General features: G+C 42.1%; 1 protein-coding gene across 4 annotated transcripts in view; it reads left to right on the top strand.

The window, feature by feature from the left end:
* The window catches only part of LOC139609708 (receptor tyrosine-protein kinase erbB-4-like), a 218,413-nt gene that overhangs the window by 101,706 nt on the left and 90,607 nt on the right, over positions 1-26,100 (top strand). For all 4 annotated transcript variants that reach the window (XM_071464587.1, XM_071464588.1, XM_071464586.1 and 1 more), the window contains exon 2: positions 8,210-8,361. In XM_071464587.1, coding sequence (XP_071320688.1) covers positions 8,210-8,361 — 152 coding nt within the window. The remainder of the gene's footprint in view (positions 1-8,209; positions 8,362-26,100) is intronic.

The raw sequence follows: 26,100 nt of genomic DNA, 5'->3' as shown, positions 1-26,100 counted from the left end.
AAAAGTAGGTGTGCGTTTGTGAGTTTGACACTTTTGACGCCTTTATGTGCATTTCATGATGTATGTGTGTGTGTGTGTGTGTGTGTGTGTGTGTGTGTGTGTCTGTGTGTGTGTGATTGGAGCATACATGGAATGATAAGTGATAGCGACTGCTGGGGTAGGAGATTAAGATACATAGGAATGCCCCAGTGGGGGAGACAGAAGATGAAAAAAAATAAAGGGGGTGAAAGAGGAAAGATGGTGTAAATGCAGGAGGAAGAAAGAGGAGCGGAGACAAGTTAAAGGTGGAGGAGAGGAAAAGGTTGAAAAGTGGTTAGAAAAATCAGAGAAGGACAAAGAGCTACAGGGGGGCAGTTGGTGAGCATGAACGGGAGGGGACCCTGCTGAGAGATGATTGATGGCTCTGAAACCCCACTGGCCCCCGAATCAGCCGCCTAGATCTGTCAGGGACAATTTGAAGTCGAACTCATGGTAAAGCTGGGACACCCTAATGTGCAAAAACAAATGGAAATTCCTCTTATGAGTGTCAGATTTCACCAATCTTCATGTGTCTTCGGCTTTTTTTTTTTTTTTAAAGTTCTATGTGACTGATGTTTACTATTTTGAATTTTTTCTAACTTCATCACTTTCAGCTGTAGATGTAGGATACTGTTACTGTGCATTCACATCAACAATAGCAGCAATCAATTTTTTTTTTTTTTTTTCCCTGGGTTTTGCCTCTCAGGCTGCATTTCCTTGCCCTGGGATTGGTGGAACAGACTCAGCCTGTATGCAGTTTACAGGCAAGGTCACATTACTCATCCATTCAATGACCTGATGATGTGATTCCACAGTTCTGAGGGGGGGTAAGAGATAAATAATCATCAGAGCAATCACATAATTGTATAAACTGTGAGACAGTGCCGCAGTTTGATTGACAATCAAGTTAATCAAGAAAAAAATCTGCTGCTTAATCTTTAATGGTAACAGTAGTTAGCCCATAATTAGCTGTTCTAACAAGTGATGATGCAAATTTCTGCTCACAGTGAGTTAAAGCAGAGAAGTGATTAAGACAGAGGTGGCAGCCAGACTGTGTTTACAAACCCACTGAGCTGATTTCTTCTTCTGTGGCGGACTTCTTCCACCGTCGTGAACAGAGACACCAAAATAAAAGAGAAAATAAAGTTAGACAAGCACAAAACACCAAACATCCACCAAAAAAAAAAGTTAAGAAAAGTACATTTTGCCTGGAGTAACATGACGTCTCATCAAGCTGCACCTTCAGAGATAAGGAAGTGGAGGAGAAAAGATTAAAGAATCACAGGTACAACTTCTGCATTTCCTGATTTGCACATTTGGAACAAAGTTAAAACAAGTCTACCTTTTTTTTTTTTTTTGATTTACTTTGCAGTAATTCTATCACGTAATTGTTTTGTGGGCCTGGCTCTTTTTCCAAATGAACTCAGTGAACTGAGCGTGAGCCATTTCCTAAAATATGAATAGAATTGTTCCAGTTCAGTGCATAAAAAAGCTTACAAGAGGTCACACTGACCTTTTTATATGTGTTTGAGGAGTTCTATATCCAACAGTAAAGTATTAAAATGTACATCAAAGCTCTGAAATATCATAAATTTGACATTCATTATTAACTGTCTGTAAAAGTTTTGCCATTCTATTAACCAAGGGCAACTAAAAAGTCCCACACTGGAGTTTAATTTGTGCTATCAGTCATTTTCTAAGAGAAGGTGATTTTTTTTTTTTTCTCATTTTGGAATAAAACTTCGTTTCATACACAGCAAGCAGCATGTGAGAGCTGAGCCTCTAAGCTGTGTGGCTGCCACGTCAGCACCACCTCAGGAGTGTGTGTGTGTGTGTGTGTGTGTGTGTGTGTGTGTGTGGCTTCTGAGAAGCAAGAGGTGATGATGATGAGGAGGGGGGGATGGATGGGGATGGCAGAGGAAGGGTGGGCTCAGTAATAACTGTCCAGGCTCCTGGGTTCGTTTAAAGCCAGGCATGTGGGAGTGTGCCAGCTGAGGTGTGTGTGTGTGTGTGTGTGTGTGTGTGTGTGTGTGTGTGTGTGTGTGTGTGTGTGTGTGTGTGTGTGTGTGTGTGTGTGTGTGTGTGATGGACAGGAGCTTGTCTTGAATGGAATTGCAGCTTCGTACTGTACAGCTCTGATACTCACAGAAAATGCTTCCACCAAGCAGAACTGAGGTGAAAAATTCAAGGAAAATGTGAGTTGTGTGTCCTTGTGGAATAAGACGGACACCACATAACCACAACTTACCTTTTCTGAACTCTTGTTGCATCAAATTTCACTCTTATAATCCCAGTGTTTCCATGACACTTTTTTTATCTGATGTCCAAGCACTGAAAATAAACATCCCATATATATACATATATAATAGATATGTATACTGTATATAAGCCATTCAGTGCCTATCATCACTGTTCAGTTTTCTCCAATAGACACTTTAATTAGAAGATGTGCTTAATGTAATAATTGATTCCTCTGGTGCAGAACAGTCTAATCAATAATTATGAGTTTGAACAATGAATTTGAAATCATCACTAAGGTGAATGACAGTGACAGAGCAGTGCGTTCACATTTTCATCGTCAGAAGAGCCTTAAAAACTGTTGTTATTGTTTTTCCACCTTGGTTTATTTTCTTTGAGCGTTATAGATCAGGCTGTGCCGAAGCAGTGGGAGTGAAGCAGAATCAATTCTTAAATATTGAGCTGTGTTCCACTTCAGATGTGTAAAAGATGATGCAGTTATGCGTGTCCGTGCTCTGTGGGCCGTGGGCTGCGCTTGGCTGTGACCTCCGCCTTGTCCCCCCAAAAACTCTGCAGTTCAACAGAGGGTTGTGACGTTGCTTTGCCACTTCAAACCCACACAAAAATCTATGAGGTCCATAATTCAGACTTGGTTTAAGGCCACTCACAAGACTTCCAGTACTTCCTGACATCATGCCGCCATCAGATGAACTGTTAACAAACATCCTTGTAAATCCACAACACGGTTTACGAGATAATGCATCACTGCAGACTTAAATCATCCTCTTGGGGAAAAACATCTTGACTGTCTCAGTGGATGCATTTGGATGTTTGATATCCCCAAACCTTTACATCATGCTCACTGTTTATCAAGTGGACACTTGTGGTAGTTTTCTTGCAATCTGAGTGAAGAAATAGGCCAGTTTATGAAACTGAAACTTGGAAAGGAGGCAGCAAATAAAGTGTGTGTCTGTAATAGAAAATACACTATCCAGAGCCATGACCTTGTGCCAGAGCTTTGACCCTCCTCTACTTTACTTATGTCATGTTCATATTCCTCTTCTGATCCCTGCAGCTGCTGCTCCACCCACTCAACCAAACCCAGAGCTTACAGCTTTTTTCTGACCGCCAGTGGCTCATAATCTCGATTCTCCAACACGTGCTGCTAGAATCTGGAGGACAGTATACAGATAGTATATGGAAACCTCATTAAGACAAATTTTATGCTCGTTGTGGAATTTAAAGCTGCAATCCTTAAGATTTTTGTTCAAACTGAACCCCATATTTGACCCTTTGATGGTCTGCATCTTTTCTGGAAAAGTTATCCAATGTATTTGGACTTTTTTATCTCCCTATATAGATGCTAATGTCATCATTTTTATTGGTAGTGAGTCCCAGACCACACTCAGACGTCCTGCCTAAGCAGTTGGGATTCACCTTGCTCAATTTTATCTCATTGATAACAGCTTCTCTGTTTACTGTTCTTCATGCCATGATGTATTAAGTTATTGCTAATGCAAACAGAGGGGTCTAAAGCTGCGGCAGGAGGACAGAAGCATGATAAGACAGCAGACACAGCGAGAATAAAAGCCAAAGAAGAGGGAGGAGGGAAGATGAAGTGAGAAATGGGAACAAGCACATCGCAATATGTCAGTGAGAATAAGCGAGAGGGTAACTGCCTGCCGTCATCTCTCACTTCATGGATGGATCAGAAATGAGCTTTACAGCCAAAACCAGCGTGCACACATGCTTACATACTGACGTCTCTCTGCTCGTACCTGTCCTGCTTTAATCACTACAGCTCTCTGAGAATATGAGGAGGCTCCGTCATTGTTGCTAAACTTGTTTCTCTGTTCCAGGGAGAATGGTGTGAGACGGGATTAAGTTGTAAATCAATTTAGGGAGATTAAAGATGGTTTTCAGCGAGAAAAGTAACTTGAAGGGACACGGCAGCAGCAGAAGTGGGTTATGCAGCGAAGAAGTTTTTTCTTTGTTATTTCTGTTAATTCAATGCATTCAAACTGACACACAGAATTTCAGAAGGCGCTGATGAACAATGCTGCCAACAGGAGACGTGAAATTATCATATTGTTCCTTTTGAAAAGATGTGGCAAACACTTTCTGGCATCTTTTAGTTTGGAGGCTGCCTTTATTCATACATACTGTTGGTTGTCCCATTTAAAAAAAAAAAAAAAAAAAAAAAAACATCCCATAGTTCATTTTATGCAATCATTTTATGCAATCACCTTATTACAACCCATGTGAGATCAGTCTCTTCAGCAAATGCCCCACAGCGACACGTTGACGTTCAGGTGACGAAGCCCTCCAGAGGCTGCAGTCATTATGACAGCAGCAAAGCAGGAAGTCAGGTGATGTCATGGAGCGTCACCTGACTGAGCAACGAGGTCGGGGTGGATGTATTGGTGGTCGTCAAATCATTGGACCTACACAAACAACAGACCGCATACACACATATACCCAATGTACAGCACTGCAAGGACTGTCATCATTCTGTCTCCTCACCAGAGGAATGACCTTTGACATTAAAGTTTACAGGTTTGTGTTTTTTTTGTTTTTGTGCAGAGAAGAGTTTCCATTAAAAGTGCAAGAAATTCAGTCTTGTAAATATAAAGTAGATTGAAGAGTTGCCTATCTGTGTGGTGTAGACTGTAGAGATATTCAGCCTATTGCTCTGACTAGAAGATATCTGCTGTCCCACCACACACACACAAACACACACACACACACACACACACACACACAGGAGCTGTCAAGTGGACATGGACCCCATGTCACCCGATGCATTAACAGGGGGTAAAAAAGGCTCGATAGTTACATCGCTCGCCGCTGAGGCTGAGAGAGAGAGAAGAATGGCGAGAGCGACAGAGAATGGATGGCTAGGAGCAGAGAAAAAGAAATGAGGAGAAGAGAAAGAGAGAGGTAGAGGCAGAGCAGATGGATCTCGACACTCTTGAAATGAGCCCAGAAGAAAGAGCATTTACAGTAGAGCGTGTCAGCATGAATGCTAATGCTCCTGGACGTCGTTCCCACTCTCACGAGAACAAGATTTTGTCTCTCTTTCTTTCTCTGTCTCCCCCGCTCTCTCTTTCAATTCTATTTTCTTTGCCTGGCCTTACCTTGCTTACTCACCCTGAATGAGTGCTATTTCTTTTTTTGTGTGTGTTTGTGTGTTTGTGTGTGTGTGTGTGTGTGTGTGTGTGTGTGTGTGTGCTGCCAGCTGATATTGGCTTTTGAGAGTTGTTTTCTCCTGACTTTTCACCTCTCCCCTCTGATCTTTTATCACCACACACAGACATAACCTCACACACCTGGAAGTAGGTTGCAATAACAGATTATTACAGATGCCCGCTAACCTTTCATCTCCACGCTCTCTCACACACACACACACACACACACACACACATATACGCTTATTGATCTTACCAATTTTCAGATCCTTGCGCACACTTCCTTTGAGTTTGTAGCTGCTCTTAAATCATTTCATCTAATAACTCATCTGTGTCTGTGTGTGTGTGTGTGTGTGTGTGGTCAGCAAATCTCATTTATCACCATAGCTCAGGTCCCTTCACTGCCATTGTGTCCCACACAGCCTGTACCCACAGCAATATGGAGGATCACAGAGGAGAGGAAGAGCGCTCATCTTTGCAGAGCCAACGATCCATAAAGCAATATGGGAGTTTATGAGCTCTCAGTGTTGTTCAATATAGGGCAAGTTCAACTATGCAATAGACCATTGTGTTTTTTCCCCTCATCTTGTTCTTTCTCTTTGGAAATTCTTGTTCTTGGTGTAGAGAATGTGAACTTCGGCTCATGAGAAATGTACAGCAGTTGTATTGAAAGAACATGACACAAAGGGTGAAATGCAAATGGATGATGCGGACTCACTCACCCATTTATCTTAACAGTGTATGTGTCTATGAATTATTAACAATGACCAGAACACTTAATGATACAGAACAGAGGGATTTGATGTAAACGTTACAGCCATTAAGAGTACGTCTATGAATTAATCCTAAAGAATAAGAGGCAGCTACGTCCCTAGCTTTTAAAAAAAAGAACCTAAAGTATGAAATATATGAAGTTGAAGACTACAGAGCTGCTGTACCCTAGACATCTGTTTGCCAGAAGCTATATTCTGATCCTAAACCCAAAACCAGCCAATCCAGTTTCAGTTCTCATCAAATACAGGAAGGTTAGGTTTGAATAGAATTGGGATAATCATTTTTTTAATAGTAGAAGAAGCGATGGAACAATATTAGCCACTTTAGACAGAAACAAATTAAAATTAAGGCCGATTCAACAATGAGCCAGTGACAAACTTTTTCAAGAGGATTTTTTAAGTACATTGAGCCAAACTCCATTCCAGTGCCCGCCACGCACCCCGGCACACAAACCTCCAGTCGTGCCTGTGGTAACGCGGTGATGGTGCCAGCCGAACGGAGCAGATGGTCGCAGGGCCGAGGCTGGGGAGGGAGGGTAACCGGTGAAAAGGCCGGCTGGGACGGACAGGGTGGTTGGACTAACTACAGTGGTAGCTGGTGCATTAGTTGATTGTCATGCTTTTAGCATTGCCAGTGCAGGCAAACACAGTAATTTCCTCTTTTGTCAGCCATTCAGAACTTCCTTTGGCTTTTGTGTATTTTTTTAAACACATATACACAATCACTTTAAAGGACAACATGTGTCTCAGTTCTTATTCTACCAACATAATACACACAGCAACTTTCTGACCTCAGGCCTATGTGCAATTTGGCCATGTAAAACAACATTATTAGTGCCTTGCTTCAGTTTCTGGACCTTCTAAAGGCTGGTGATAATTGGAGCTCAGAATAAAGGGGCTGTTGTTGTAGGCGTCATTGGCATCGGCATGGATTGGCAAAAAGCCACACAAAATGTTGGAAGCTGTCAAAGATGTGAGAGACAGGTGTGTGTGATTGTGTGTGTCTGCACTTCCATGACTCAGATTGTGTCTGTGTGGCTAAAACCAACAGAAAAACCTAACTTTTTCTAATTTGCCCCGGCCTTCCCTCGCACCAATTGAGCTGTTGCCACTCGCTATAATATCTTCAAAGTCTTGTAATCTCGTCAGCCGGGTAAAGTCTCCAAGTGAAACCCTCTGTAAAGGTCAACCAATGCAATTTGAATATCTTTGATTAAACAGTGTGCCGGTGCCAGACCCAGACTGTAGGTCACTGCCTCAGAGAAATGATATCCACCCCTCTCACCCCACTTGTCCCTGCCTGAGTCTTGACTCTCATGGCTCCCTCATTGTTGAGGGTCTCGTCTGCCGCACTCTACGCTCTTTCCAGCAATTTCCGTAATGTCCCGACCCTTTTTTCCTCTGCTACTATTCTCTCTGTCCTTCACACTTTGCATAGTCACAGTCCTTAAGTCTGAAATCCAGAGCGTTTCCTCATCTTTTCTGACCTCTTTCTCTCATTCATTATATTACGGATCCTAACATTTGTCAGAAACTCTGCTATACAGCAGCCGCTGAACCGTGCATTTGCAGACTAGCATTTTAGATAAAACTCCTGTATGAGCAGTCATTCGCGAGGCCTGGAGAAAAACTGGTGGAAGGAAATGTTTCATTTACTGGGGAAAAAAAATGCAGTTTAACCTGTTTAACCTATCTAGGTTAGCTGGTTTTAGCTGTTTGGCTGACCTTTAAGTCTTGAGCAGCCCCCAAATGTAATCAAGACAACTAGCTTGGTGGCATTTAAATGTAATGACTACTGTGGTCATGAATGACTGAAAAACATTCATTACGCTTTTTATTCATGTTGTAGCAAAGTACTTCCCTCGTATTTTAATTCTCTCTTTGTGAACTTATTCTGAAGTCTATGGCTCTGCGACTCAGCCCATTGAGTTTGAACTTTTTCTAATGTGTGATCATATTTTAATGGTCCAAATCTTCTGTCTCTGCCTCTAGTTTGCCCTGGCACTGAGAACAAGTTGAGCACTCTGTCCGACCTGGACCAGCAGTACCGCACCCTGAAGAAGCTCTACGAGAACTGTGAAGTTGTCATGGGCAACTTGGAGATTACCAGCATTGATCGAAACCGGAACCTCTCTTTCCTCAAGGTATGAAACGAAGTCTTTGTTTGGTTTTCTGCAGGGGGTGTTCACAACTGTATCTGTGTTGTTATATAGGGAGCGAAAAAAGACTGAATGTTTCAGTAAAGACTGTGCTTCAGGGAGAGATACAGACACACCTTGAATGTTTCTCTGTCATGGACAATGAGAAAATAATGGACAAGCTGAGGTGAGTGGTAAATCCAGATTCAAGATGCAATCAATTATCATAATTTTTCATCATCACTGACGCAATATAGTGCTGACACATTTATAATACAATAATTAATAAATGTACTGCTCCTCATATTAATTGGGAGTGATTATAGATACAGCCAGAGTCTGTGGGATCGAAAATTTCAGCACCACGGAGAGCGACACATGAGCTGTGTCCATACACTGTAACGCACAGAGCTTCACCATCAGGAGAGGCAAACTACTGCTTGGGGCCCCTGATGGCTCCATGAGAGTCTAGGCTCACTTTAATAGACACTCAACAGTTTACTTTAAGTATGGTGTTGCACAACTGTAATTTTCACGTCTTTAAAACATGACCCATTGCATAGTAGCATTTGTTAGCAGAAGCCATGGACTAAAATTTCACACTGACATGGCTGACAGTAAATACAGTGCACTGTATCGTGAGTAAGGAGTGAGCCAAAGAAACAGGATTGGAACGTTTCAGCACCACAGATAGAAACCAGACAAGATCAGGCTGGAAAGTTTCAGCACCATGGACAGAGACGCAACAGAAAAACAATATTTCAGCATCACAGATGAAACGGGTTTGAAACATTTCAGAAGCACTGACAAAAACAGAAAGAGAGGGCTTGAATATTTCTGCACTGCAGATTGTGAAGCATCGTTAACTTCTTTTTTTTTTTCTCACCCTGCATGCAGAGAAACAGCTAGCATCGCCACAGTATGTAAACATGCTTTCAACTCCAAAGCTGAAGTTGGCTGACTTTGCAATTTTCATAGCTCTGAGCAGTACCCTGCTGTTTCTTGAACAGAAATTAGTTTGCTCGCTTAAGAGACGTGAAGAACTCAAATTAGACAGATTTGGAATTGTTAGGATTGATCTGTTGGTGATTGATTTATATCTTTTCTTCTCATTTTCAAATAAGTATGCGAGATCTATACTGATGTGCTAGATCATTATGTACACTTAACTAAAACTGATGCACTTACACAACAGTCCTGCATCAACAGTCCTGTTTTATACTGGCAGGCATTTCTATTGCTGTTTCCACTCCATTTATATTCATGAGGGCAGGCTAAATAACAGAAACCACTCTCTGTATTACGCCATGTAGTTCAACCACACCTTTGAACTACATCCTCCTAAATGATCATAGTATCAACACCTCTATAAAACTGTTTCAACAAATACTGAACGTTATAGCCTTTATGCAGGGAGGATGTATTACAGGTCTGTTTTGGAATGACTTTCTTCCATTAACATTACTATCCACACCGTCTTGGTTAACGATGATCACCCGTAGTTTGTTATTTGAGGCTTTAGAGACACAGGAGGACACTTTTACATTTGAGGCATTTTGCTGAGTCTCTTATCTTGTTGTAGTAACCAGCATGAGTTCAGCATCTTTCTTCACCGGGAGAGAACTCATTGATATTGATCGAAGGGCCTTTGCCAGTGCAAGACAACACTGCACAGGACAGTAGAACTAATGATAAGAGGCACTGATAAGCATTGCTATGGAAGAAATGTCCAGGAGACACTGCAGGCAATTGAGCAGCACTCTGAATGTGAAGTGTCATCACCATTCCCCTCGAACGCGGTCTTCTCCTGCATCTGTAGCTGCTCTGTGTATGTGTGTCTCAGTGTGTGTCTGTGTGTGTGTGTGTGTGAGAGCACTTCCATCATCGGGACTGCCTTTTAAAATTGAATTGTGCTGTTGCATGTGAACACACTGTATGTGCCACCAGGCCCCCTCCCTCCCCCCTGCTGTTAAATGAACTGAGGTGTAGTCTAATTACTGGGCCAGCGCTATCAAATGAATACCATAAACAGTCCCATTAGACCCAGCATCATTAGGGAAACAATTAGGCATCTGGGGGATTGTTAAGTGGATGTGAGGGGGGTCAGGATCTGGGAGTTGTGTGGTTGCCATGGGAACTCTGTTGCCACCACCCTATTGGTCATGAGAAAAGATCCCAACTGGTTAGTACGTTTCACTTTCTGTGGATAGCCTTTTTAATTTTTGTGACATTTAAAATGTATTCCACCTTTTATTTCGTGTCACATTATGACACATTTTCAAGTAACAGTTTTCCTAACCTTGCAGCACACACAGGCTGGTTCAAGCAGAGTTCGACATCGACATGCACACATATTACACACGCGCACATTTCTGCAGAAACACCACATATTCTGAGCTGCAGGCAGTCTGGGCATGGCTGAGGAGAACTGATGCACTTGGAGTCTCTATGCTCTGTTTCAAGCAGCAGCCTGGGTGGTGCACACAGTATATATGGACAAATAGATGGACACAGTGTTTATGCAGGGAAGGAGTCAGGATGGAGAAAAGGAAGGAGGAGGAAGCGAGAGAAGAGCTAGAGGGGTGTCACTTTTATGGCAGGCAAAAACAGCTGCTGTGCTAAAATTACAATGTTCAGCTACTCTGCCGCGGGGGTGTGTGTTTGTGCCTGCATATATCTCTGGATATGTGTGTGTGTGTGTGTGTGTGTGTGTGTGTATGCGAAGAGCACAGAGGCCAATACAAGGCAGAGATGGAGAAGGGGGGAGGGGGGAAGGGAGGGCAGGGACAGACAGAAAGAGTTGGTGATTTTTGCCTGGTGAGATGCTGACAGTTAGATGGATGAGAAGGCTCTCCAGCCTCCTCAGGTCCAGCTTTCCTGCAAACCACATCTCTCTGACTTCCCGTAATTCTCTGCCTCCCTCCAGCAGACGCGGGGTGAGTGCAGGATGACCAGAAATGGGAATTATTATTATTATTATTTTATTTTATTTTATTTTTTGTCCAGACTGTGTTGGATCTAGGTCAATTTGTACTCACAAAGATATCATAGTGTTTGTTTTAACCTGCTGGGTGGAGCTTACTCCACCAGGTCACTATTAATAATAAGATGCATTTTATGTAATCATTATATATATATATATATATATATATATATATATATATATATATATATATATATATATATATATATATATATATATATATATATATATATATATATGTGTGTATAAAATAAATGAAATAAAATTCAAAATGTTGGCTTATCAATATATACGTATGGTTTTGTATTTATACCTGCTACAATCATCGGTTTTGAAAATGTAATTGTTGTTTAATGCGATTTGATTGTCCAGTGAGTCTTGTTGGAAGCTTGTAGAACAGGATGTATTGATTTCAGTTAGAAATAATGTGAGAAACAATTACAATGGCGACATTTTCAGCTTACAGACAGTGCCCATCTAAATTCCCTGGATAATAGCTTTATACCAGAAGTTCATATCTAAAATCTGGTCGATTTGCGCACACCTCCTCTTATCATAACAAAAAATAACAGTTTTTCAATCCCCTTGAAGATTTTATTTTTATCAACATATGGATCAGGTTTTGTGATTATATTTGCTATTATAATGAATTTGGAAAAAATAAAAGATTGATGTTGAATGAAAGATTTAGTGTCTACTTTAGAGCTGCAACTAATTTCCATGACATTCAATAGTAATAATCATTGATAAATGTCAGAATAAATGTCCTAAACTCCAAAGTGACATCGTCGGATTGCTTGACGACAAAGAAAAGCTGCAAATTCTCACCATTTAGATGAATAATTACAATAGAGATTCATCGGTTTTCAAAATAATTGCCCTGTTGACTAATTGTTTCAGCTCTTGTCCATTTTATGGTTTAAAACTTGAAGAAAGTCAACTGGATTTTTAGGAGATTTCCCAACTTTGTAAGCAAGGCAGTCATGTCCACCCTAGATTTCACTAAGGAACATGGGAAAATTCTTAGCGAGCAGGGTCAGCTCACTAAAGCAGGCCTGAGATTTACGTTCCTGGGGGAAAACCCTTTACAAAATCAGTTTAGGGTTCCTCAGAAGTTCTGGTTAAGAGATGGAATGTTTTGTGAGTACAGACACAGGTGTCTGAAGGGCATCCCCGTGCTGCCACATGGCTTAGCCCCTCTGTCTAGTTTGCTGGCCAGCTCCCCTGGCCACTGTCTGTCTGTCACTCAGAATGACCCATTTTCCCAGAAGTGAGGTGGGAATCTGCGCCAAGTGGCCCGCAGTGGCCCACAACCAGCTAATGATGTCACCTAGGCTGAAGGACTCTTCATGAAAGCCGGATCACTCTGGCGGCGGGAGCAGCGAAACACGGGGCACGAGGCCAGGGCTGCAGCTGAGAGCAGAGGGATGGGGGATCTCCATCCGTAAGGCCAGGAGGAGATGTACAGCAAAGCATGTGTGTCATGGTTTTAAAGTCTCAAACTTTCCCACAGAGGACTGAGTCTTTCACAAGTCAGGTATATATAAACACACACACACACACACACACACACACACACACACACACACACACACACACACAGGCTTCAGCAATAAAGAGAGATGAATGACACGGCCACTGAGGTGTATACTCTATGTCGACATGCAGACAGAGACACTCTTTACTAAGCTTATCTCTGGCAAACACCAGCCGGGGGAGACAGAGAGAAAAGTGAGATACAGTTTTTTTTGTTTTTTTTTTTTTAACCAGCGTTCATTTCCAAACTCTCAAAAAAAAAAGAAAAAAAAAAGGAGGTGGGAAACGTGGCTTTGCGAGTTCATTGCAAGCGCAACCAAGCAACAGAGCAGAGAAGAAAAATAAAAAGAGATGAGAGCGGAGAGAAAAGAGACTCCTCATACCAAAGGCTTCCCATTTTCCTTGGGCTGTATTTCAGCTGCAAATGAAAGCGCTTAGTGATTCTGCAGCTTAGTCATTCTCAAAGTGTACATCCTCAGAAATGTGTTGTGGAGGCGCGCGTTTTTGGCTTTTACCTGCAGCATGCTGCGCAACACGTTATATTCGTGGAGACTGGAGGCCAAATGAGGTTGCAGGTGCATTTATGGGGGGGGGGGGGGGGGGGGGGTAAATGTTGATCTGATATCAGCAGTGGTTATATATCATGACAAACTTTCATCTTTGCTCTTCGTTACCTCATCAGCTAAAACTTTTTTTTTTTTTTTTTCCCCCTCCCTCTCATGTCCTTGCTGTAACCTACTGAGATTAGTGTGCTGGCGAGAGATTCTTGCCTCTGTGTGTGTCATTATTCAGCACTCATCTGATCGCTCTTCTCTCCGTCTGAGAGTGTGATCCTAAGCTATTCATTCACTGTGAGGCAGTAATTCAGACTGCACTCCGTCACACTTGTTTTCACATGTCTGTCCTTCAGCGATGTTTGCCACTCATCCAGTTAGTCATGACGCACTTAATGGTCACACACTGTTTGATGTTGCAGTGCTTTTGGGCCTGATTCTTGAAGGTGGATCTTCTTCAGTTTGGCCCTTTACAACAGTTCATTTGTAGGCAGCAGTAATCTGGTAGATTTGACATCCCCATCCAACACCTTTTGAAACGTCATATGCAACCCAGGCCTTTTATTATTAAATGAAGGCCCATATTTTTTATTGAATGATATTCTAAAGAGCACATATGGGTGCAATTCCAACATGTCCACATTAAACGAACGAAAGCAACGTGGAAATTAAAAGTTTCTCAGGTCAGATAGTTTTTATATGATTCTGATTTCCCCTCATTGATTTCCCATGACAACCTAAATCCCTCTTTTGTACCTTTGGACTCTGCTGCAGGGCTTTTGAATGACACTGAGAGGAGAACTCCCCCCTCCTCCCACAGTGAGGGATGTTATTTACATGGAGAGACACAGAAAGGTAGAGGACAAGGCCAGTGAGGAGGTCAAGTGCTCCTCTCCTCTCCCCTCTCTCCCTGCTCCTGCTCTTTATAGATGTTTCACACTATTGTGCTCCACGCGGCACAATCGCTGTCACAGGGCCCTCTTCACCAAATAATGACACCGTGATCACGAGCGGCGGTTGGAGAGGGGCGTGCTGGCCAGGCAAATCGTACAGTTTCATTAGCCTCTGAACCAGCTGAGGAGCTCATAAAAGGTTGGGACTGTCGCCTGGAATGGGAGGCTGTTAGCACCTCGCAGGCGCCCGGCAGCGTCTGCATAATTACAGCTCTTAACGCTGGGAAAATTAGCACCCTGCTCGCGCCAACCAGCACCCTGCCAGATCACGGTGGCACTATCCTGATGTATCTTATAGCCCATTAATTGTGGGGTAATGGAGACGTTCAAGTCCAAGAGAAGAAAAATATAACATTTTACTCTTAGTTACATTTATTTTTCTTTTCCCCTTTGGCTCTCTTATTAGAGCGAGGCTGTTTGCTGCAGGTGAGCAATTTCTTTAACCACAAGTGAAGTGGGAGGCTCGAACTTGAAGAAAGTTTGATATAAACAGGAAACCAGCTGCTAAAAGACGAGGTAGTCCACATGTTCATGTGTTACCTTGTTTCAGAAATTTCTGGATTAGTTGAAAAAGGAAAAAGAACGAAAGAAAGAAAGAAAGAAAGAAAGGAAATGGTTCCAAATTTTGTTGAAAACACGCAACTCAAACACCGTTGGCTGGTGTTCTTCCAAAACTAACACTCAAAAAGACAAAATGACTGTTTGAGATACATATTTTTATAAATCTGTCACAAAATTAAGCAGGTTTTAGCCTTGTTGCAGAAAGATTTTATTCCACGCTTCATAAATTCAAGTAAACCCCTGCAGAAACATGTTTGTTTAATTCCTCATGCCAGATGCATTATGATTTTGCTGCTCCTGCAGAACAACAACACAAATGTCTGTGTACACTTCTCTATTTTAGTCTTTTTTTATTGTGCATCAAGCCAGGCCACTGTACAGTATATTACCACAGATAAACATGATCTAACATTAGCGTTGAAGCTACAACAGCAAAAACTGCGTAGGTGTTGCTTCAACTAAATGAACTCATTATTTCAGCTTAATTGGTGCGAGAACAGCTTTTTTTTTTTTTAAACTGAGCCCAAAGGTGCACACCCTCGACGATTCACAAATCGCCTGATGTTGCCAGGGGAAAACTTCATCTTTACAGCAGGGGAAACGGATGACAAGTATCAAGTAATCATAAGAGAAACAGTTTGATTCTTTCTTGTGCTGCGACTTTGAATGATCAGGCTGTTTTGTCAAGAAAGAAAAGCTTTGAAGGCACAGAGAGGATCATTTGGCTGCAGCAGTTAGAAGAGTGAGGTGGAAGCATTCGTAGAAACTGAGGCACACACAACAGACACGGTGCAGTGTTACCAACTTTTTAGGAAACTGTACACATAAACAGGCCACCTTAAGAATTTGGCACTGCTACTGTTGGACCTGACTCCTGTGGGAGTTGCAGCTCCTCAGTTTGGGTGTCTTGTGCCCCGAGGGGGGCTCGGTGGGTGGTACGACTGAGGCACTGCTCCTGCTCATTACTGGGTGTTAATGGCTGTCTACCCTGCAGCACTGGAGAGCTGGTGTTTCGTTGCAGAGAGAGGTGCAGAGGGGGCCAGAGCACACACACTCACACACACACACACTCATAAAGTGCCCGTGGCCTCCTGCACGACAGCATTTTTTTTTTTTTTGTCGGCCTGATCAAAGCAGACACGGTGCAGAGCAGAGGTCTCAGAGGTGAAATTAAAGTCTTGCTGCTTCCACGGCGTGGAAGGGGGAAAGTGATTACCGTTAAATTAAAAGGTACGACCATAAAAGCGCGCCACGAATGAACCCTCGCAATTCATCAAAAATGATCCCACGGCGCGTCTTTTGCTTATCAAATTGTAAAATATTGTCCGTGACACTGGCGTAACAGGGGCGTAATTAATGCACTAAATCAATTCTGAATCATTCTGTGCAGAGTGGCCCTGCCGGGACGCCGTCATTATCACAAATTATGGCGGCAGATGCATGGGGCCAAGAAGAATGGGTAAAGTTCTAGCGGCGTCTCCCTCTATTCGACAGCCAATCCTGCTCATTTCCCACTTGCTCTGACTCACTCAGCGTCAAACAGTGTGGCATTTCTCTTCACTCACACCTTGAACTATCTTATTACCAGGTGCAAATAGTTTTATTAGGGAGCGCTGTTTTGAATTTCATGCCCTGAAATTATCCCTCGGCTGTTGCTGACATGTGGGCTTAAATGACAACACCCAGGTCTTCATCTTCACAGACATAAATCTTAGAGATGAATATTAGAATAGTTGGATCTTTCTTTTATTTCACAGTGAATGCTGAGAGGCTCAGCACACAACTGTTTTATCGCTTTATAGAGGTTATTTACTCCCACACAGCTGAAAGCCTTCCCTCATTGAGTGCTGTTCGGGTGCAGTTGTGTAAGTTCAAATTTCACCACACATCTCTTTGAGCTTTTTTTTTTAATGATTTTTGCATCAGCTATGGATGTGCTCTTCGGTTTCCCCAAAAACCTCTCTCATAATTTCATAATAAATAATTAAATAGCTTTGTTTGAGTGCAACAGAAATATTGATATTAATGGTCCCACACAGTCTAAAGGTAGATGTCCTTGTGTTTGTGATTATAAAGCAGGTCTAGGTTTTATATTAATACTGTGAAAGTATCAAAGCCTCAGTCCACAGAGAAATGCACACAGCCTGTATTCAGAAACTGAGCCTTACAACAAGCTGTCAGGAGCTGTGTAACTTTATGATGTCACAGATATACAGGCACTGCTCCCAGCCATGGCCTAAGCCCCGCCCACTGGGGCCTACGGTCCAGCCTTACAGGATTTGGTTTCTCTGAGTTTTTACCTGAAATCTGCTATATTCTGATTGGATCTCTGAGATGGATATCAACAATTCAAATAAAACACTAGACAAGTGTAAAATAAAGGAGCTTTAATACAATTTATTCATTTCCAGCCTCCAGTCTTATTTAGCCAGAATATATTACATTATAATTATAATTTTCAGTTTTTTTTTAATTCTGGTTAAATGTGATATACTCTCAATTTGTCTCTGTTGTCAAATTTACCCTCATCAAGTTGTCAGGAAAGCTTTTCCTAACAGAGGCCTCATACTTCTACTGGGAGGAGTGGAGCTGGGCCAAGAAATAACCCCTCACTGCAAAACACACATAAATAATGGAGTTTCTCTTGTCCTAGTCTTGTCTTGCACAAATTCCCATGAACTTTCTGAAGTCCTCAGATCTCCGCTTCTAACATGTGAATAGTTACATTATGAGAACAGTCCACGAGACTGAACAATTCTGTGTCCAGCAGGGCTTGCGTAACCGTGCTAGGATCATGTGCCTTCTTGAAGGCAGCAGCATCATTGCTGCAGGATATGTTATCCATGCATGTTGCATTTTTATGACCTTTCCTCTAATTCCTGTGACTCACGCTGATTTTATGCTGTTGCGTATTCCACAGTGTATCCAACAGAAGTGAAATTCTTTAAAATTTCAGTGTTAGTTAAAGTAGCATGCTTGCATATGAGCTAAAGTCCCATGTTATGTGCATGCAAAGCATTCTGCATCTTTAATAGTCTCACACTGGCACACATGCATTTTATAGCGAGGCTGAGGACAGTGGCACAAGATGCAAAAATAGTCAAAAAAGGGAAACTGAAAGAAGGAAAAAGACATTTGCAGAGAATATTAAAGAGAAAAACAAAGACTGGAGTAGAACAAAAAGTGCACAGTATATTTGCTTAAGTACGATTCTGAAGTGATTATACTGTGCTTCACTTGACCATTTCCCTTAAATGCTACCTCCTCCACTACATCTGTGGGCCAATTTTGCTGTAGTCACCGGTTCCTTTGCAGAGTAACATTTTAAATAATAGCACAAAGTTTTCCCTAAAAGTGAAATATAATAAAATGTTTGTGAGTAAAAAGATCTGAATGTTCTTTCACCGCTTTTCATGAGTGTCATCTGTATCTAGGTAAAAAGGACTTGCCCTAAAAAGGAGCCGTTTGGATGGATGCACCAGAGATTTCTCAGTTGCAGTTTTGCACTGTATTTATTCAGCTTTGGAAAACCCTGGCTGAAGAAACTCTATTATTCAGAATCCCCCAAAGTCTTGTATTTCATCAGATGTGGCGTCTGAATCCAGCAAGTCGCGGAAGTAATGAGTTCAACTTCTTCATGTGTGTATAAACCAGCTCGTATTACCAACAGCAGCTGGACCGCAGCAGACCGTGATGAACTCTGGGACGTGCTTTCCTCCCAATAGCGCTCCTAAACGGTGTTAGAATAACTGTGCATCAAGTGTGGGTTATGTGTTGGTATTGTTTATACATTCGCCTTCATACCAGGTGACGCTTAAACGCACACTTAAGCGCTAAATGGACCCATTGTGATATCAGTGGTGTGTGCTGTAGTCTTCCTCTTGGCTCTGCTGGGTGCTCTCTCAGTGCAGTCTGATGAGAGACACCTTTATCGTGACACCCATCCTGCCATTTAGAGCACCCACCCATTCCAGATATTAAAAAGGCATCTTACCCACAGATTAATTTATGGCTGTGGGTAAATTGTTTCTCCCAATGCCTTTTTAATATCTTCCTCTTGCAGCTGGCTTTGGGAAAGTGCGCTCTGCGTCCTGCTGCCCCTGCCTCGCTGAGTGGAAGGAACAGATTGCGTTCCTCGGTGACATTTACACTGTGTATGTGCGAGTGTGAGCTACGTGTCTGGGTGCCTGTATGTGTATGATATGTGTACATTATGTGGCTCGTGATGTCTTTATGTGCCTGTCAGTGTTTTCGCGAGTTTGTGTTGGTTTGGGGGCCCTTCATTCCCAGCCCGTATGTTGTGAGCCCTCATGAGCTACGCCTGGTGGAAACTGCCAGAGTGCAGATTTTTCTCTATAAACTCTACTGGTTGAAATCACTTTTTGGGGTTTAGAGAAACATTATCATGATCAAGCATTATCATTATCGCAGCTACTGTCACTTTTGGACAGTAAATATCAAACTTGTTGTTGAAAACTTGTTTTATTTTATAGATAAAAATCAGTGTTTGCAGGTAGTTTGGTTGGATTGCACTTGTCATCCTTTATTTTCAGCTCGACAAAACAATGTAAGGGCTTAAAAGACAAAACAAAAAGCAAGCAAAAAAAAAAAAAAAAAAAAAAAAAAAAAACGGCATCAGAAAACCAGCCTCCATCGCCACCCACAGTGAGTCATAGAGCGAAACATCAACCGTGTTGGTTGGAGTGTGAATTTCTTTGTTTATTCCAGCACATTACTTTCTCTTTCTGCTGCTGATACATTGTCCTCAATTGACTTTAATTCCATTAGAACTCCTGTCAAATGCATCCTATTTATAAACTATTGCATAGTGCATTGATCATGTTCTTGAAACATGTATGCACATAGGAAAAACACTCTTCTCCTATATAAACATATTGCATGCATTTCCGTCCTGCTCAGGAATCCAGTCTGCTGCTGGGTGCTCTCTTTGTCAGTCTGCAAAGCCATCGCAAATTATAAACAGTGTGTGAGAGCAGTGCTGCAGTTTGTAGTCTGGTAGTGCAACGCTGTACAAAACTTGATGATGAGCGATGATGCAACGATGAGTTCTCCATTTCCAGACACAGTGGAGCAGAGTCTCCATCGGCCGTGTGTGCACGTGGAGACAGTTGGAGATGAACAGAGGTTAACTCTGACCCGCGACTCTGCTGAAGCAGGCAACAAAACAGGAAACACATCCTTAAGTCTGTTGTGCAGACTTTAGTATTCAGGGGGATTCAGTATTTTCAGGACGTGAGGTGTAACACAAACTTTGCATGACTTTCTCATCTGATTCTGACAGAGAACGGTCATTATTTTGCAGGTTGCTCATCAGCTGATGTCGTTTTCTGGTGATGGCAATGTGTGAATGTGTGCATTGTCTAACAGGTGTCCAAACACCTGAGTGACGTCACCAGAGTGTGTGTGTGTGATTTGGGCCTATATACAATAAGTATGAATGAAGCCTTTGGCAGCTGCAGTGATGAGGTTTACCCTCCTGCAGAGAAAGGAAATGGCTTTTTGCAATTGCTGATTGGATGGGATAACATACTATATGCACACGCTGGGAAGCAGAAGCCCCCTGAACACCACACACATCCACAGCACAGTACTATGTGTGATCTGGCTTTGAAATTCAGATGATGCCAAGTGTTAAGAGCTAACGCCTGGAACACACTGCCTGCGTTGCTGACCTGCACGCGTGTGTGTGTATGTTCACACCGGCTGTGTGTCTGCTGCATCACTGCTCCTGCCAGCTCCATGTTTCGGCTGTTTTTTTTTCATGATAAATAAATTTTTCATATATTTTTGACAGAAAATGTCACTAAAATGTCACTGCCTCCACATGCAGCTGCTAAAATGGTTAAAAAAGATATATAATATTTATATATTCAATGTCTGTTTCATATTCAGATTGAGCCTAGACATTGAAACCATAATGAACAGTGTCAGTTTTTGTCATGTTGCTGGTATAATGTCAAGATGACAATCAACAGGTCTTTTCCTTGCCAGTGCGTTCCAGCCTGAGGAAATCTCTAAAGGTGCGTTCTGTCTTTTTTATTCCACCAGGTAGAAGTGCAGACCTCAGTCTGGCTACATGCTGTTGTGATACATTAAATTGAGCAGTCTTGTGTTATAACTGGCATTAGTCATGTGTGGTTTATCCCATATTCCATTATGTAGCCAAATTGATATGTATTGCCAACCCACACCTTGTAGAAACACATGCATGTTGGCAGATGCACCTGTAGCACACACACACATATCCACACACGCACACACACCTTGTGTTGCCACAAATCAGGACATCCATCTCCGATTAGGGCAATTTGATTCCAGAGTAATGAAGTAGTTTAGCGCTGAAACGTGGCGTGCTTCACAAGAGCCGATGATGCTACTGCCATCATTTTCCACTGAGGCAACATGGCTGACAAATACCCTCCCCAACTAACACACACACACACACACACACACACACTTACACTCACAGTATATAAAGAGACAAGACAGATCAAATCTGACGTGGTTGTAATCAGTCCCACAGCTGCCTGCTTACCTGGCCTGAATATATTTCTAGTTTACAAGTTCTACACTTTCAAGGAGAACAGAAAAGAAGAAGAAAACCCGGACTCTATGTCATTTTTTCATATACAGTATATATATACAGTATATATACCTTTGGCAATATGAATAATTTTGTTTGTGAGTAAGAGAATAGCAGCATATGGGTGTTTTTAATTGGAAAGATAGATTGGTTCAAGAGAAATGCAGCTACATTTCCTGATTGGCTTGTCAGCTTTATCTTAACATGATTAGATTGTTTTGGAGTATTTTACAACCAACAAGCTGATGGCCAAAGCAACAAAAATAAAAATTTATAGTCAATACCTCTGCCTTCTATGTTGTTTCCCTACATCCACCATCCTCCACACTGGGAATTCATGCGTTTTTGTCTTCTTTCCCATTGACATAAATTGATTATCCAAGCAAAGTCTTGCATTGTCTGCCTATGGCTGCATCCTACTTCCTCACCAGGCCCAATCATCCATCACTTGGAAGGGCCGTTAAGCACCTTTTCTTCCCCAGAGGAGTAAACTGACATTGAACCTCTGAGACCACCGAGCTCCCCCTTTCTTCTCCTCACCCTGGACTCATCAGTCCCCTCATGCAGCAGATTGGCCCCTCCCTTTGGGGGGATCCTGCCAGCTCTCAAAATCTCTATCCTAAGCTGGGATGACCATGAATAATGAGGGATTTAACTGTGAGATACAGGAGCTAGGTGCTGGAGGAGAAAACGTGCTTCTCACTTTTTCCCCTCCATGGCTACTGTCAAGCGAGCAGAAGCCAGCCTGTGGCTGACGTGCACTAGCTTTGTCACATAACTACATTATGTAGGGTCCCCAAAGGCTACAGCATAATGCGATACGCCACACGACTGTTGCTGGGTTCGCTACAACAGCTTCACCTCATGAGTTATGTATTAGTGTTTTCACTCCGGCTCAAGGATCAGATACTGTACTGCTCTGTCACTCTTTTACTTTTGCCTGCTAATGCGCTGCAAACTTCCCCCTCCCTTTGGTAATTTTAATTTCCGAGGCAGGGCCTTTACTGTAAATGCGTCTTGACAACGCAAACGCCTCACGGACGCCACTCATGAAACGGGCCTATATGAGATTGTCGGGCTGTCTGAGACAATAAATATCAGCGCCAAAAGCCAGTAGCACAGCTGCTGCTGGAGGCACACCCCTGGCTATCAACACACACACACACACACACACGCGCGCACACACACACACTCATACCACTGTCATCCCAAAGTCATTGTCAACACTAGCTGGCAGTGTTAAAGCTGAAGCATGTCTGCGTGTGTATCTGACTCTCAAAACCTGCCTTCCAGTTTGTCCGGTGGCGCCTTGAATAACAGTGTAACATCACAGACTTCATTACTATATCAGTATTTTTTTAAATCAAGTTTGATTTTAATTACTTAAGTAAATTGCACTTAGTAGGATAATTTCCCAGCTCTTGCACCAATTTTCTCTTTCAAATTTTCCCTCCTCTGCTCACTTATTGTCTAAATGAAGAAGATTAGGAATGTAATACTTGAACACGAGTGAGTTCCTGACTTCTCTTAAAAGAAGAAAGAATAGAAAACCTCTTATTATTAACCTCTTTCTGATTTCTGCACGGTCTCGCCTTCCCTTTGACTTCCTGGTATTTGATCACAATTACGTTAGGCCTATAGCTTCATTCAGGACCCAGTGTTAGAGTAGATACTCCTCCACTGAAAGCCCCTCCAATTAAGGTCTTTTGATTGAGCTGAGCAAGAAATTGACTTTCCCTTTTCCCCTGATGCACTCGTGGAGAAGCTGAAATACCTGAAAGGGAGTGGATTTCAAGCCGCTCTGTGCCACCGACATGAAAAGTGGTGTGTGGGTTGAGAATGCTCGCCCCATCCACGTTTGATGTGGTTTCCATTTGAAGTGAGCTAAAGCCCCACCCACCCACCCACCCACCCATCCACCTGCACACTTTTCACCCTGTTGATTCATCTCACAGGAGTACCTCAGGGTACTATCAACAAACTTGAGATGTTCCTTACAAGTTCTTTAAAAAGAGAAATCTCCCAAACTCTGCACAAATACCTGCACTGAATGACTCAGTCGTTTTCACTGTGACATTTCATGCGGCTGGATTTTCATTTATTTCAAAGTCAATGGCCCTCCTCTCAAAGGCCTTGATTTTTTTTTTTTTTCTTCTTTATACAGGATTTCTCAAAATCTTGAATGTCACACCCGAGTGCTCTCGGCATACTTAGCAGCCAAGCAGTCGCAGGAGGTGAAGGAGTGCATACTTCTCTTACAGAGCTCATTGAGGCGAATTGGTAAACAGGTCCCCGCCCGCCCATTGACTTTGCCGCCGCGTGGAGGAGTCAGATTGCGCCGATGCTCCACGAGGATCAAACTGTTGAGAGCCGGCAGTCTTACCGCTGACATGCGTCGCTGCACTCTCCTTGACTCACTGGCAGAGTGCTCTATATGTATGGAAATGAGCCATAATCACCATAATATGTGTCCCCTCTCTTGTATTTTATAATGGTGTCATTATACTTTTTTTTTCCCCACCCTGCATGATGCCTCTCCTCCTCTTCTTCCTCTCCTTTTCCGCTTTGGTGTACCTTCCCCTCTACAGCTATCCCTCCCCTCCTCCCGTGCTTCCTCCTCCTCCTTCCTCCTCCGATCACTCCTTCCCATGCCATCTACCTCATTTACACTCTCACTCATCCAGATGACAGGAACAGGTGCACTATTAATTATGCTTTAAAATATATCTCCTCTGTGCTCTGCTTCCTTCCCTGACTCATTGTGCGGTGCATGCTTTCTGCACAATGCTTCACTACCCTGCACCTCTTAACCCTAAAATCCTCTCTTCTTGTTCTTTTTTGTTTGTTGTTCCTCCTCTCTCACTTTCTATACCGTCTTCTTCTGTGGTGCCATTTTTCTCTCAACATTTGCCTTTGAGTAGAAACTGAGAGCTACTATTTTTAGGCCTGTTCTGTAAGGATTACAACTTAATTATCTCATTATCTCAATATCAAATTGCTTTCACGTGATCATGTCTGACTATCTCATCATCTTGATACAGAAAATTCCGATTTTGTGGCGCTCATGTTTGCTATCCTGAGATAACGGGTGAATTACGTTGTTATCTCAAGGTATCAAACATTGTTTTCTCATGAGCAGGACTTAAACATCTCATTATTTTCAGATAACAAAGCCGTGGATTTTTGCGGAGATCCAGCTGCTTCGCCCCACTGGTGTTGCTTAGGAGTCTATCCAAATCCGCTTAGCCTGATGAAAGCAACACTGTGAGGGGGAGAGACCCGAGTAGATTACACTTTTAAAAATGAATAAGAGGGGGTTAACCCCATGATGAAAAACAAACTTGGGGAAAAAAATGTTGGATCACAGAAAGGTACAAAAGTATATGGGTGACAAATGAAATCAATATAAGGCCTCCAGAGCAGATGCAGAGCTCTTTCACATCGATTCTCCAAGTCATTTATAATTTTCTTTTACTCTTAGATTGCTTCAGAAACATACAGGGAAATAATTGTATTGTATTTGAAGCTATTTGTATCTCCCTTGAGTGTTTCCATTGTATACTGCTTCATACTTTTGCTTCACTGCATTTGAGAAGGAAATACTGAACTCTTTGCTCCCCTACATTTATTTGACAGATGTGACTGTTCAGCTTGCATAATAGTTATTTTTCTTAATGCATTTTTAAAGATGAAACCATGGCTTGTCACTTTATTTTTTTTAAAGAAGTGTCTAATTGGGAGCCCCTGTCATGTTTAGATGTCTATAAGTGCCACTAAAGATAATTCTCCTCTAAGATGGTTTCATTTAAATTGCTATTCAAAGCCAAAAGGATCAGATATTTAACAAAAAAAAAGCAAAAGATTCAGTCCAAATTCCCAAAAAATGAATATGAATGTATGCAGCAGAAATGTGCTTTTCTTCTTTACAATCTCATTAAACATTTCATAACCCCTCAGATTTATCTTGTGAACCTTTGAAGGATCATGTTAGGAAAGTTTAAATTAGCAACATCTCAGCCAGCTACAGCATCAAAAAGCTGCTTACACACTGATGCATCAGTATTAACAATATATTTACGCTGTTGTTTTACTATTGCACCACTGTTAAAAGATATGAATAGATGTTTTTTTTGCTAAGGTGTAATCAGACTAGTTACAGTAGGTACTTTTCGACCTTGATCCTGTTGACCAAAAAAACACATGGGAGATGAAAAAAAGATGAGATTATCCTATAAAAGGTGAATAACTCAGCAGCATTGTACCTGTAATATACATATTTTTAATTCAAACCTCTTTTAAATTCTCTTAAATTCTCTAATGCAGCGTTTTTCTCTAAAACTGGGTGAAGCCCAAAGGCGATTCTTGGGAGGAGTGAAACTGGAGAAATTTATATGCAAATCTATTGGCTGTGTTGGCAAGGTTTCCTGAGTATCCACAGAGTAAGCTGGGTGAATACATCACTGTAGACATACAGGATATTAGCCTTAAAACATCATGTGATGTAGTAGATTAGCTTTCAAAAGTGTCTGTTCAGTCACGTTTGAGTTAAAGCTG

The sequence above is a fragment of the Trachinotus anak genome, unplaced genomic scaffold, assembly GCF_046630095.1.
Source record: "Trachinotus anak isolate AG129_WGS33_773 ecotype Australia unplaced genomic scaffold, CSIRO_AGI_Tana_v1 ptg000026l, whole genome shotgun sequence".
In the NCBI taxonomy this organism is placed as follows: Eukaryota; Metazoa; Chordata; class Actinopteri; order Carangiformes; family Carangidae; genus Trachinotus; species Trachinotus anak.
This window is presented reverse-complemented; position numbering and strand designations above follow the sequence as displayed.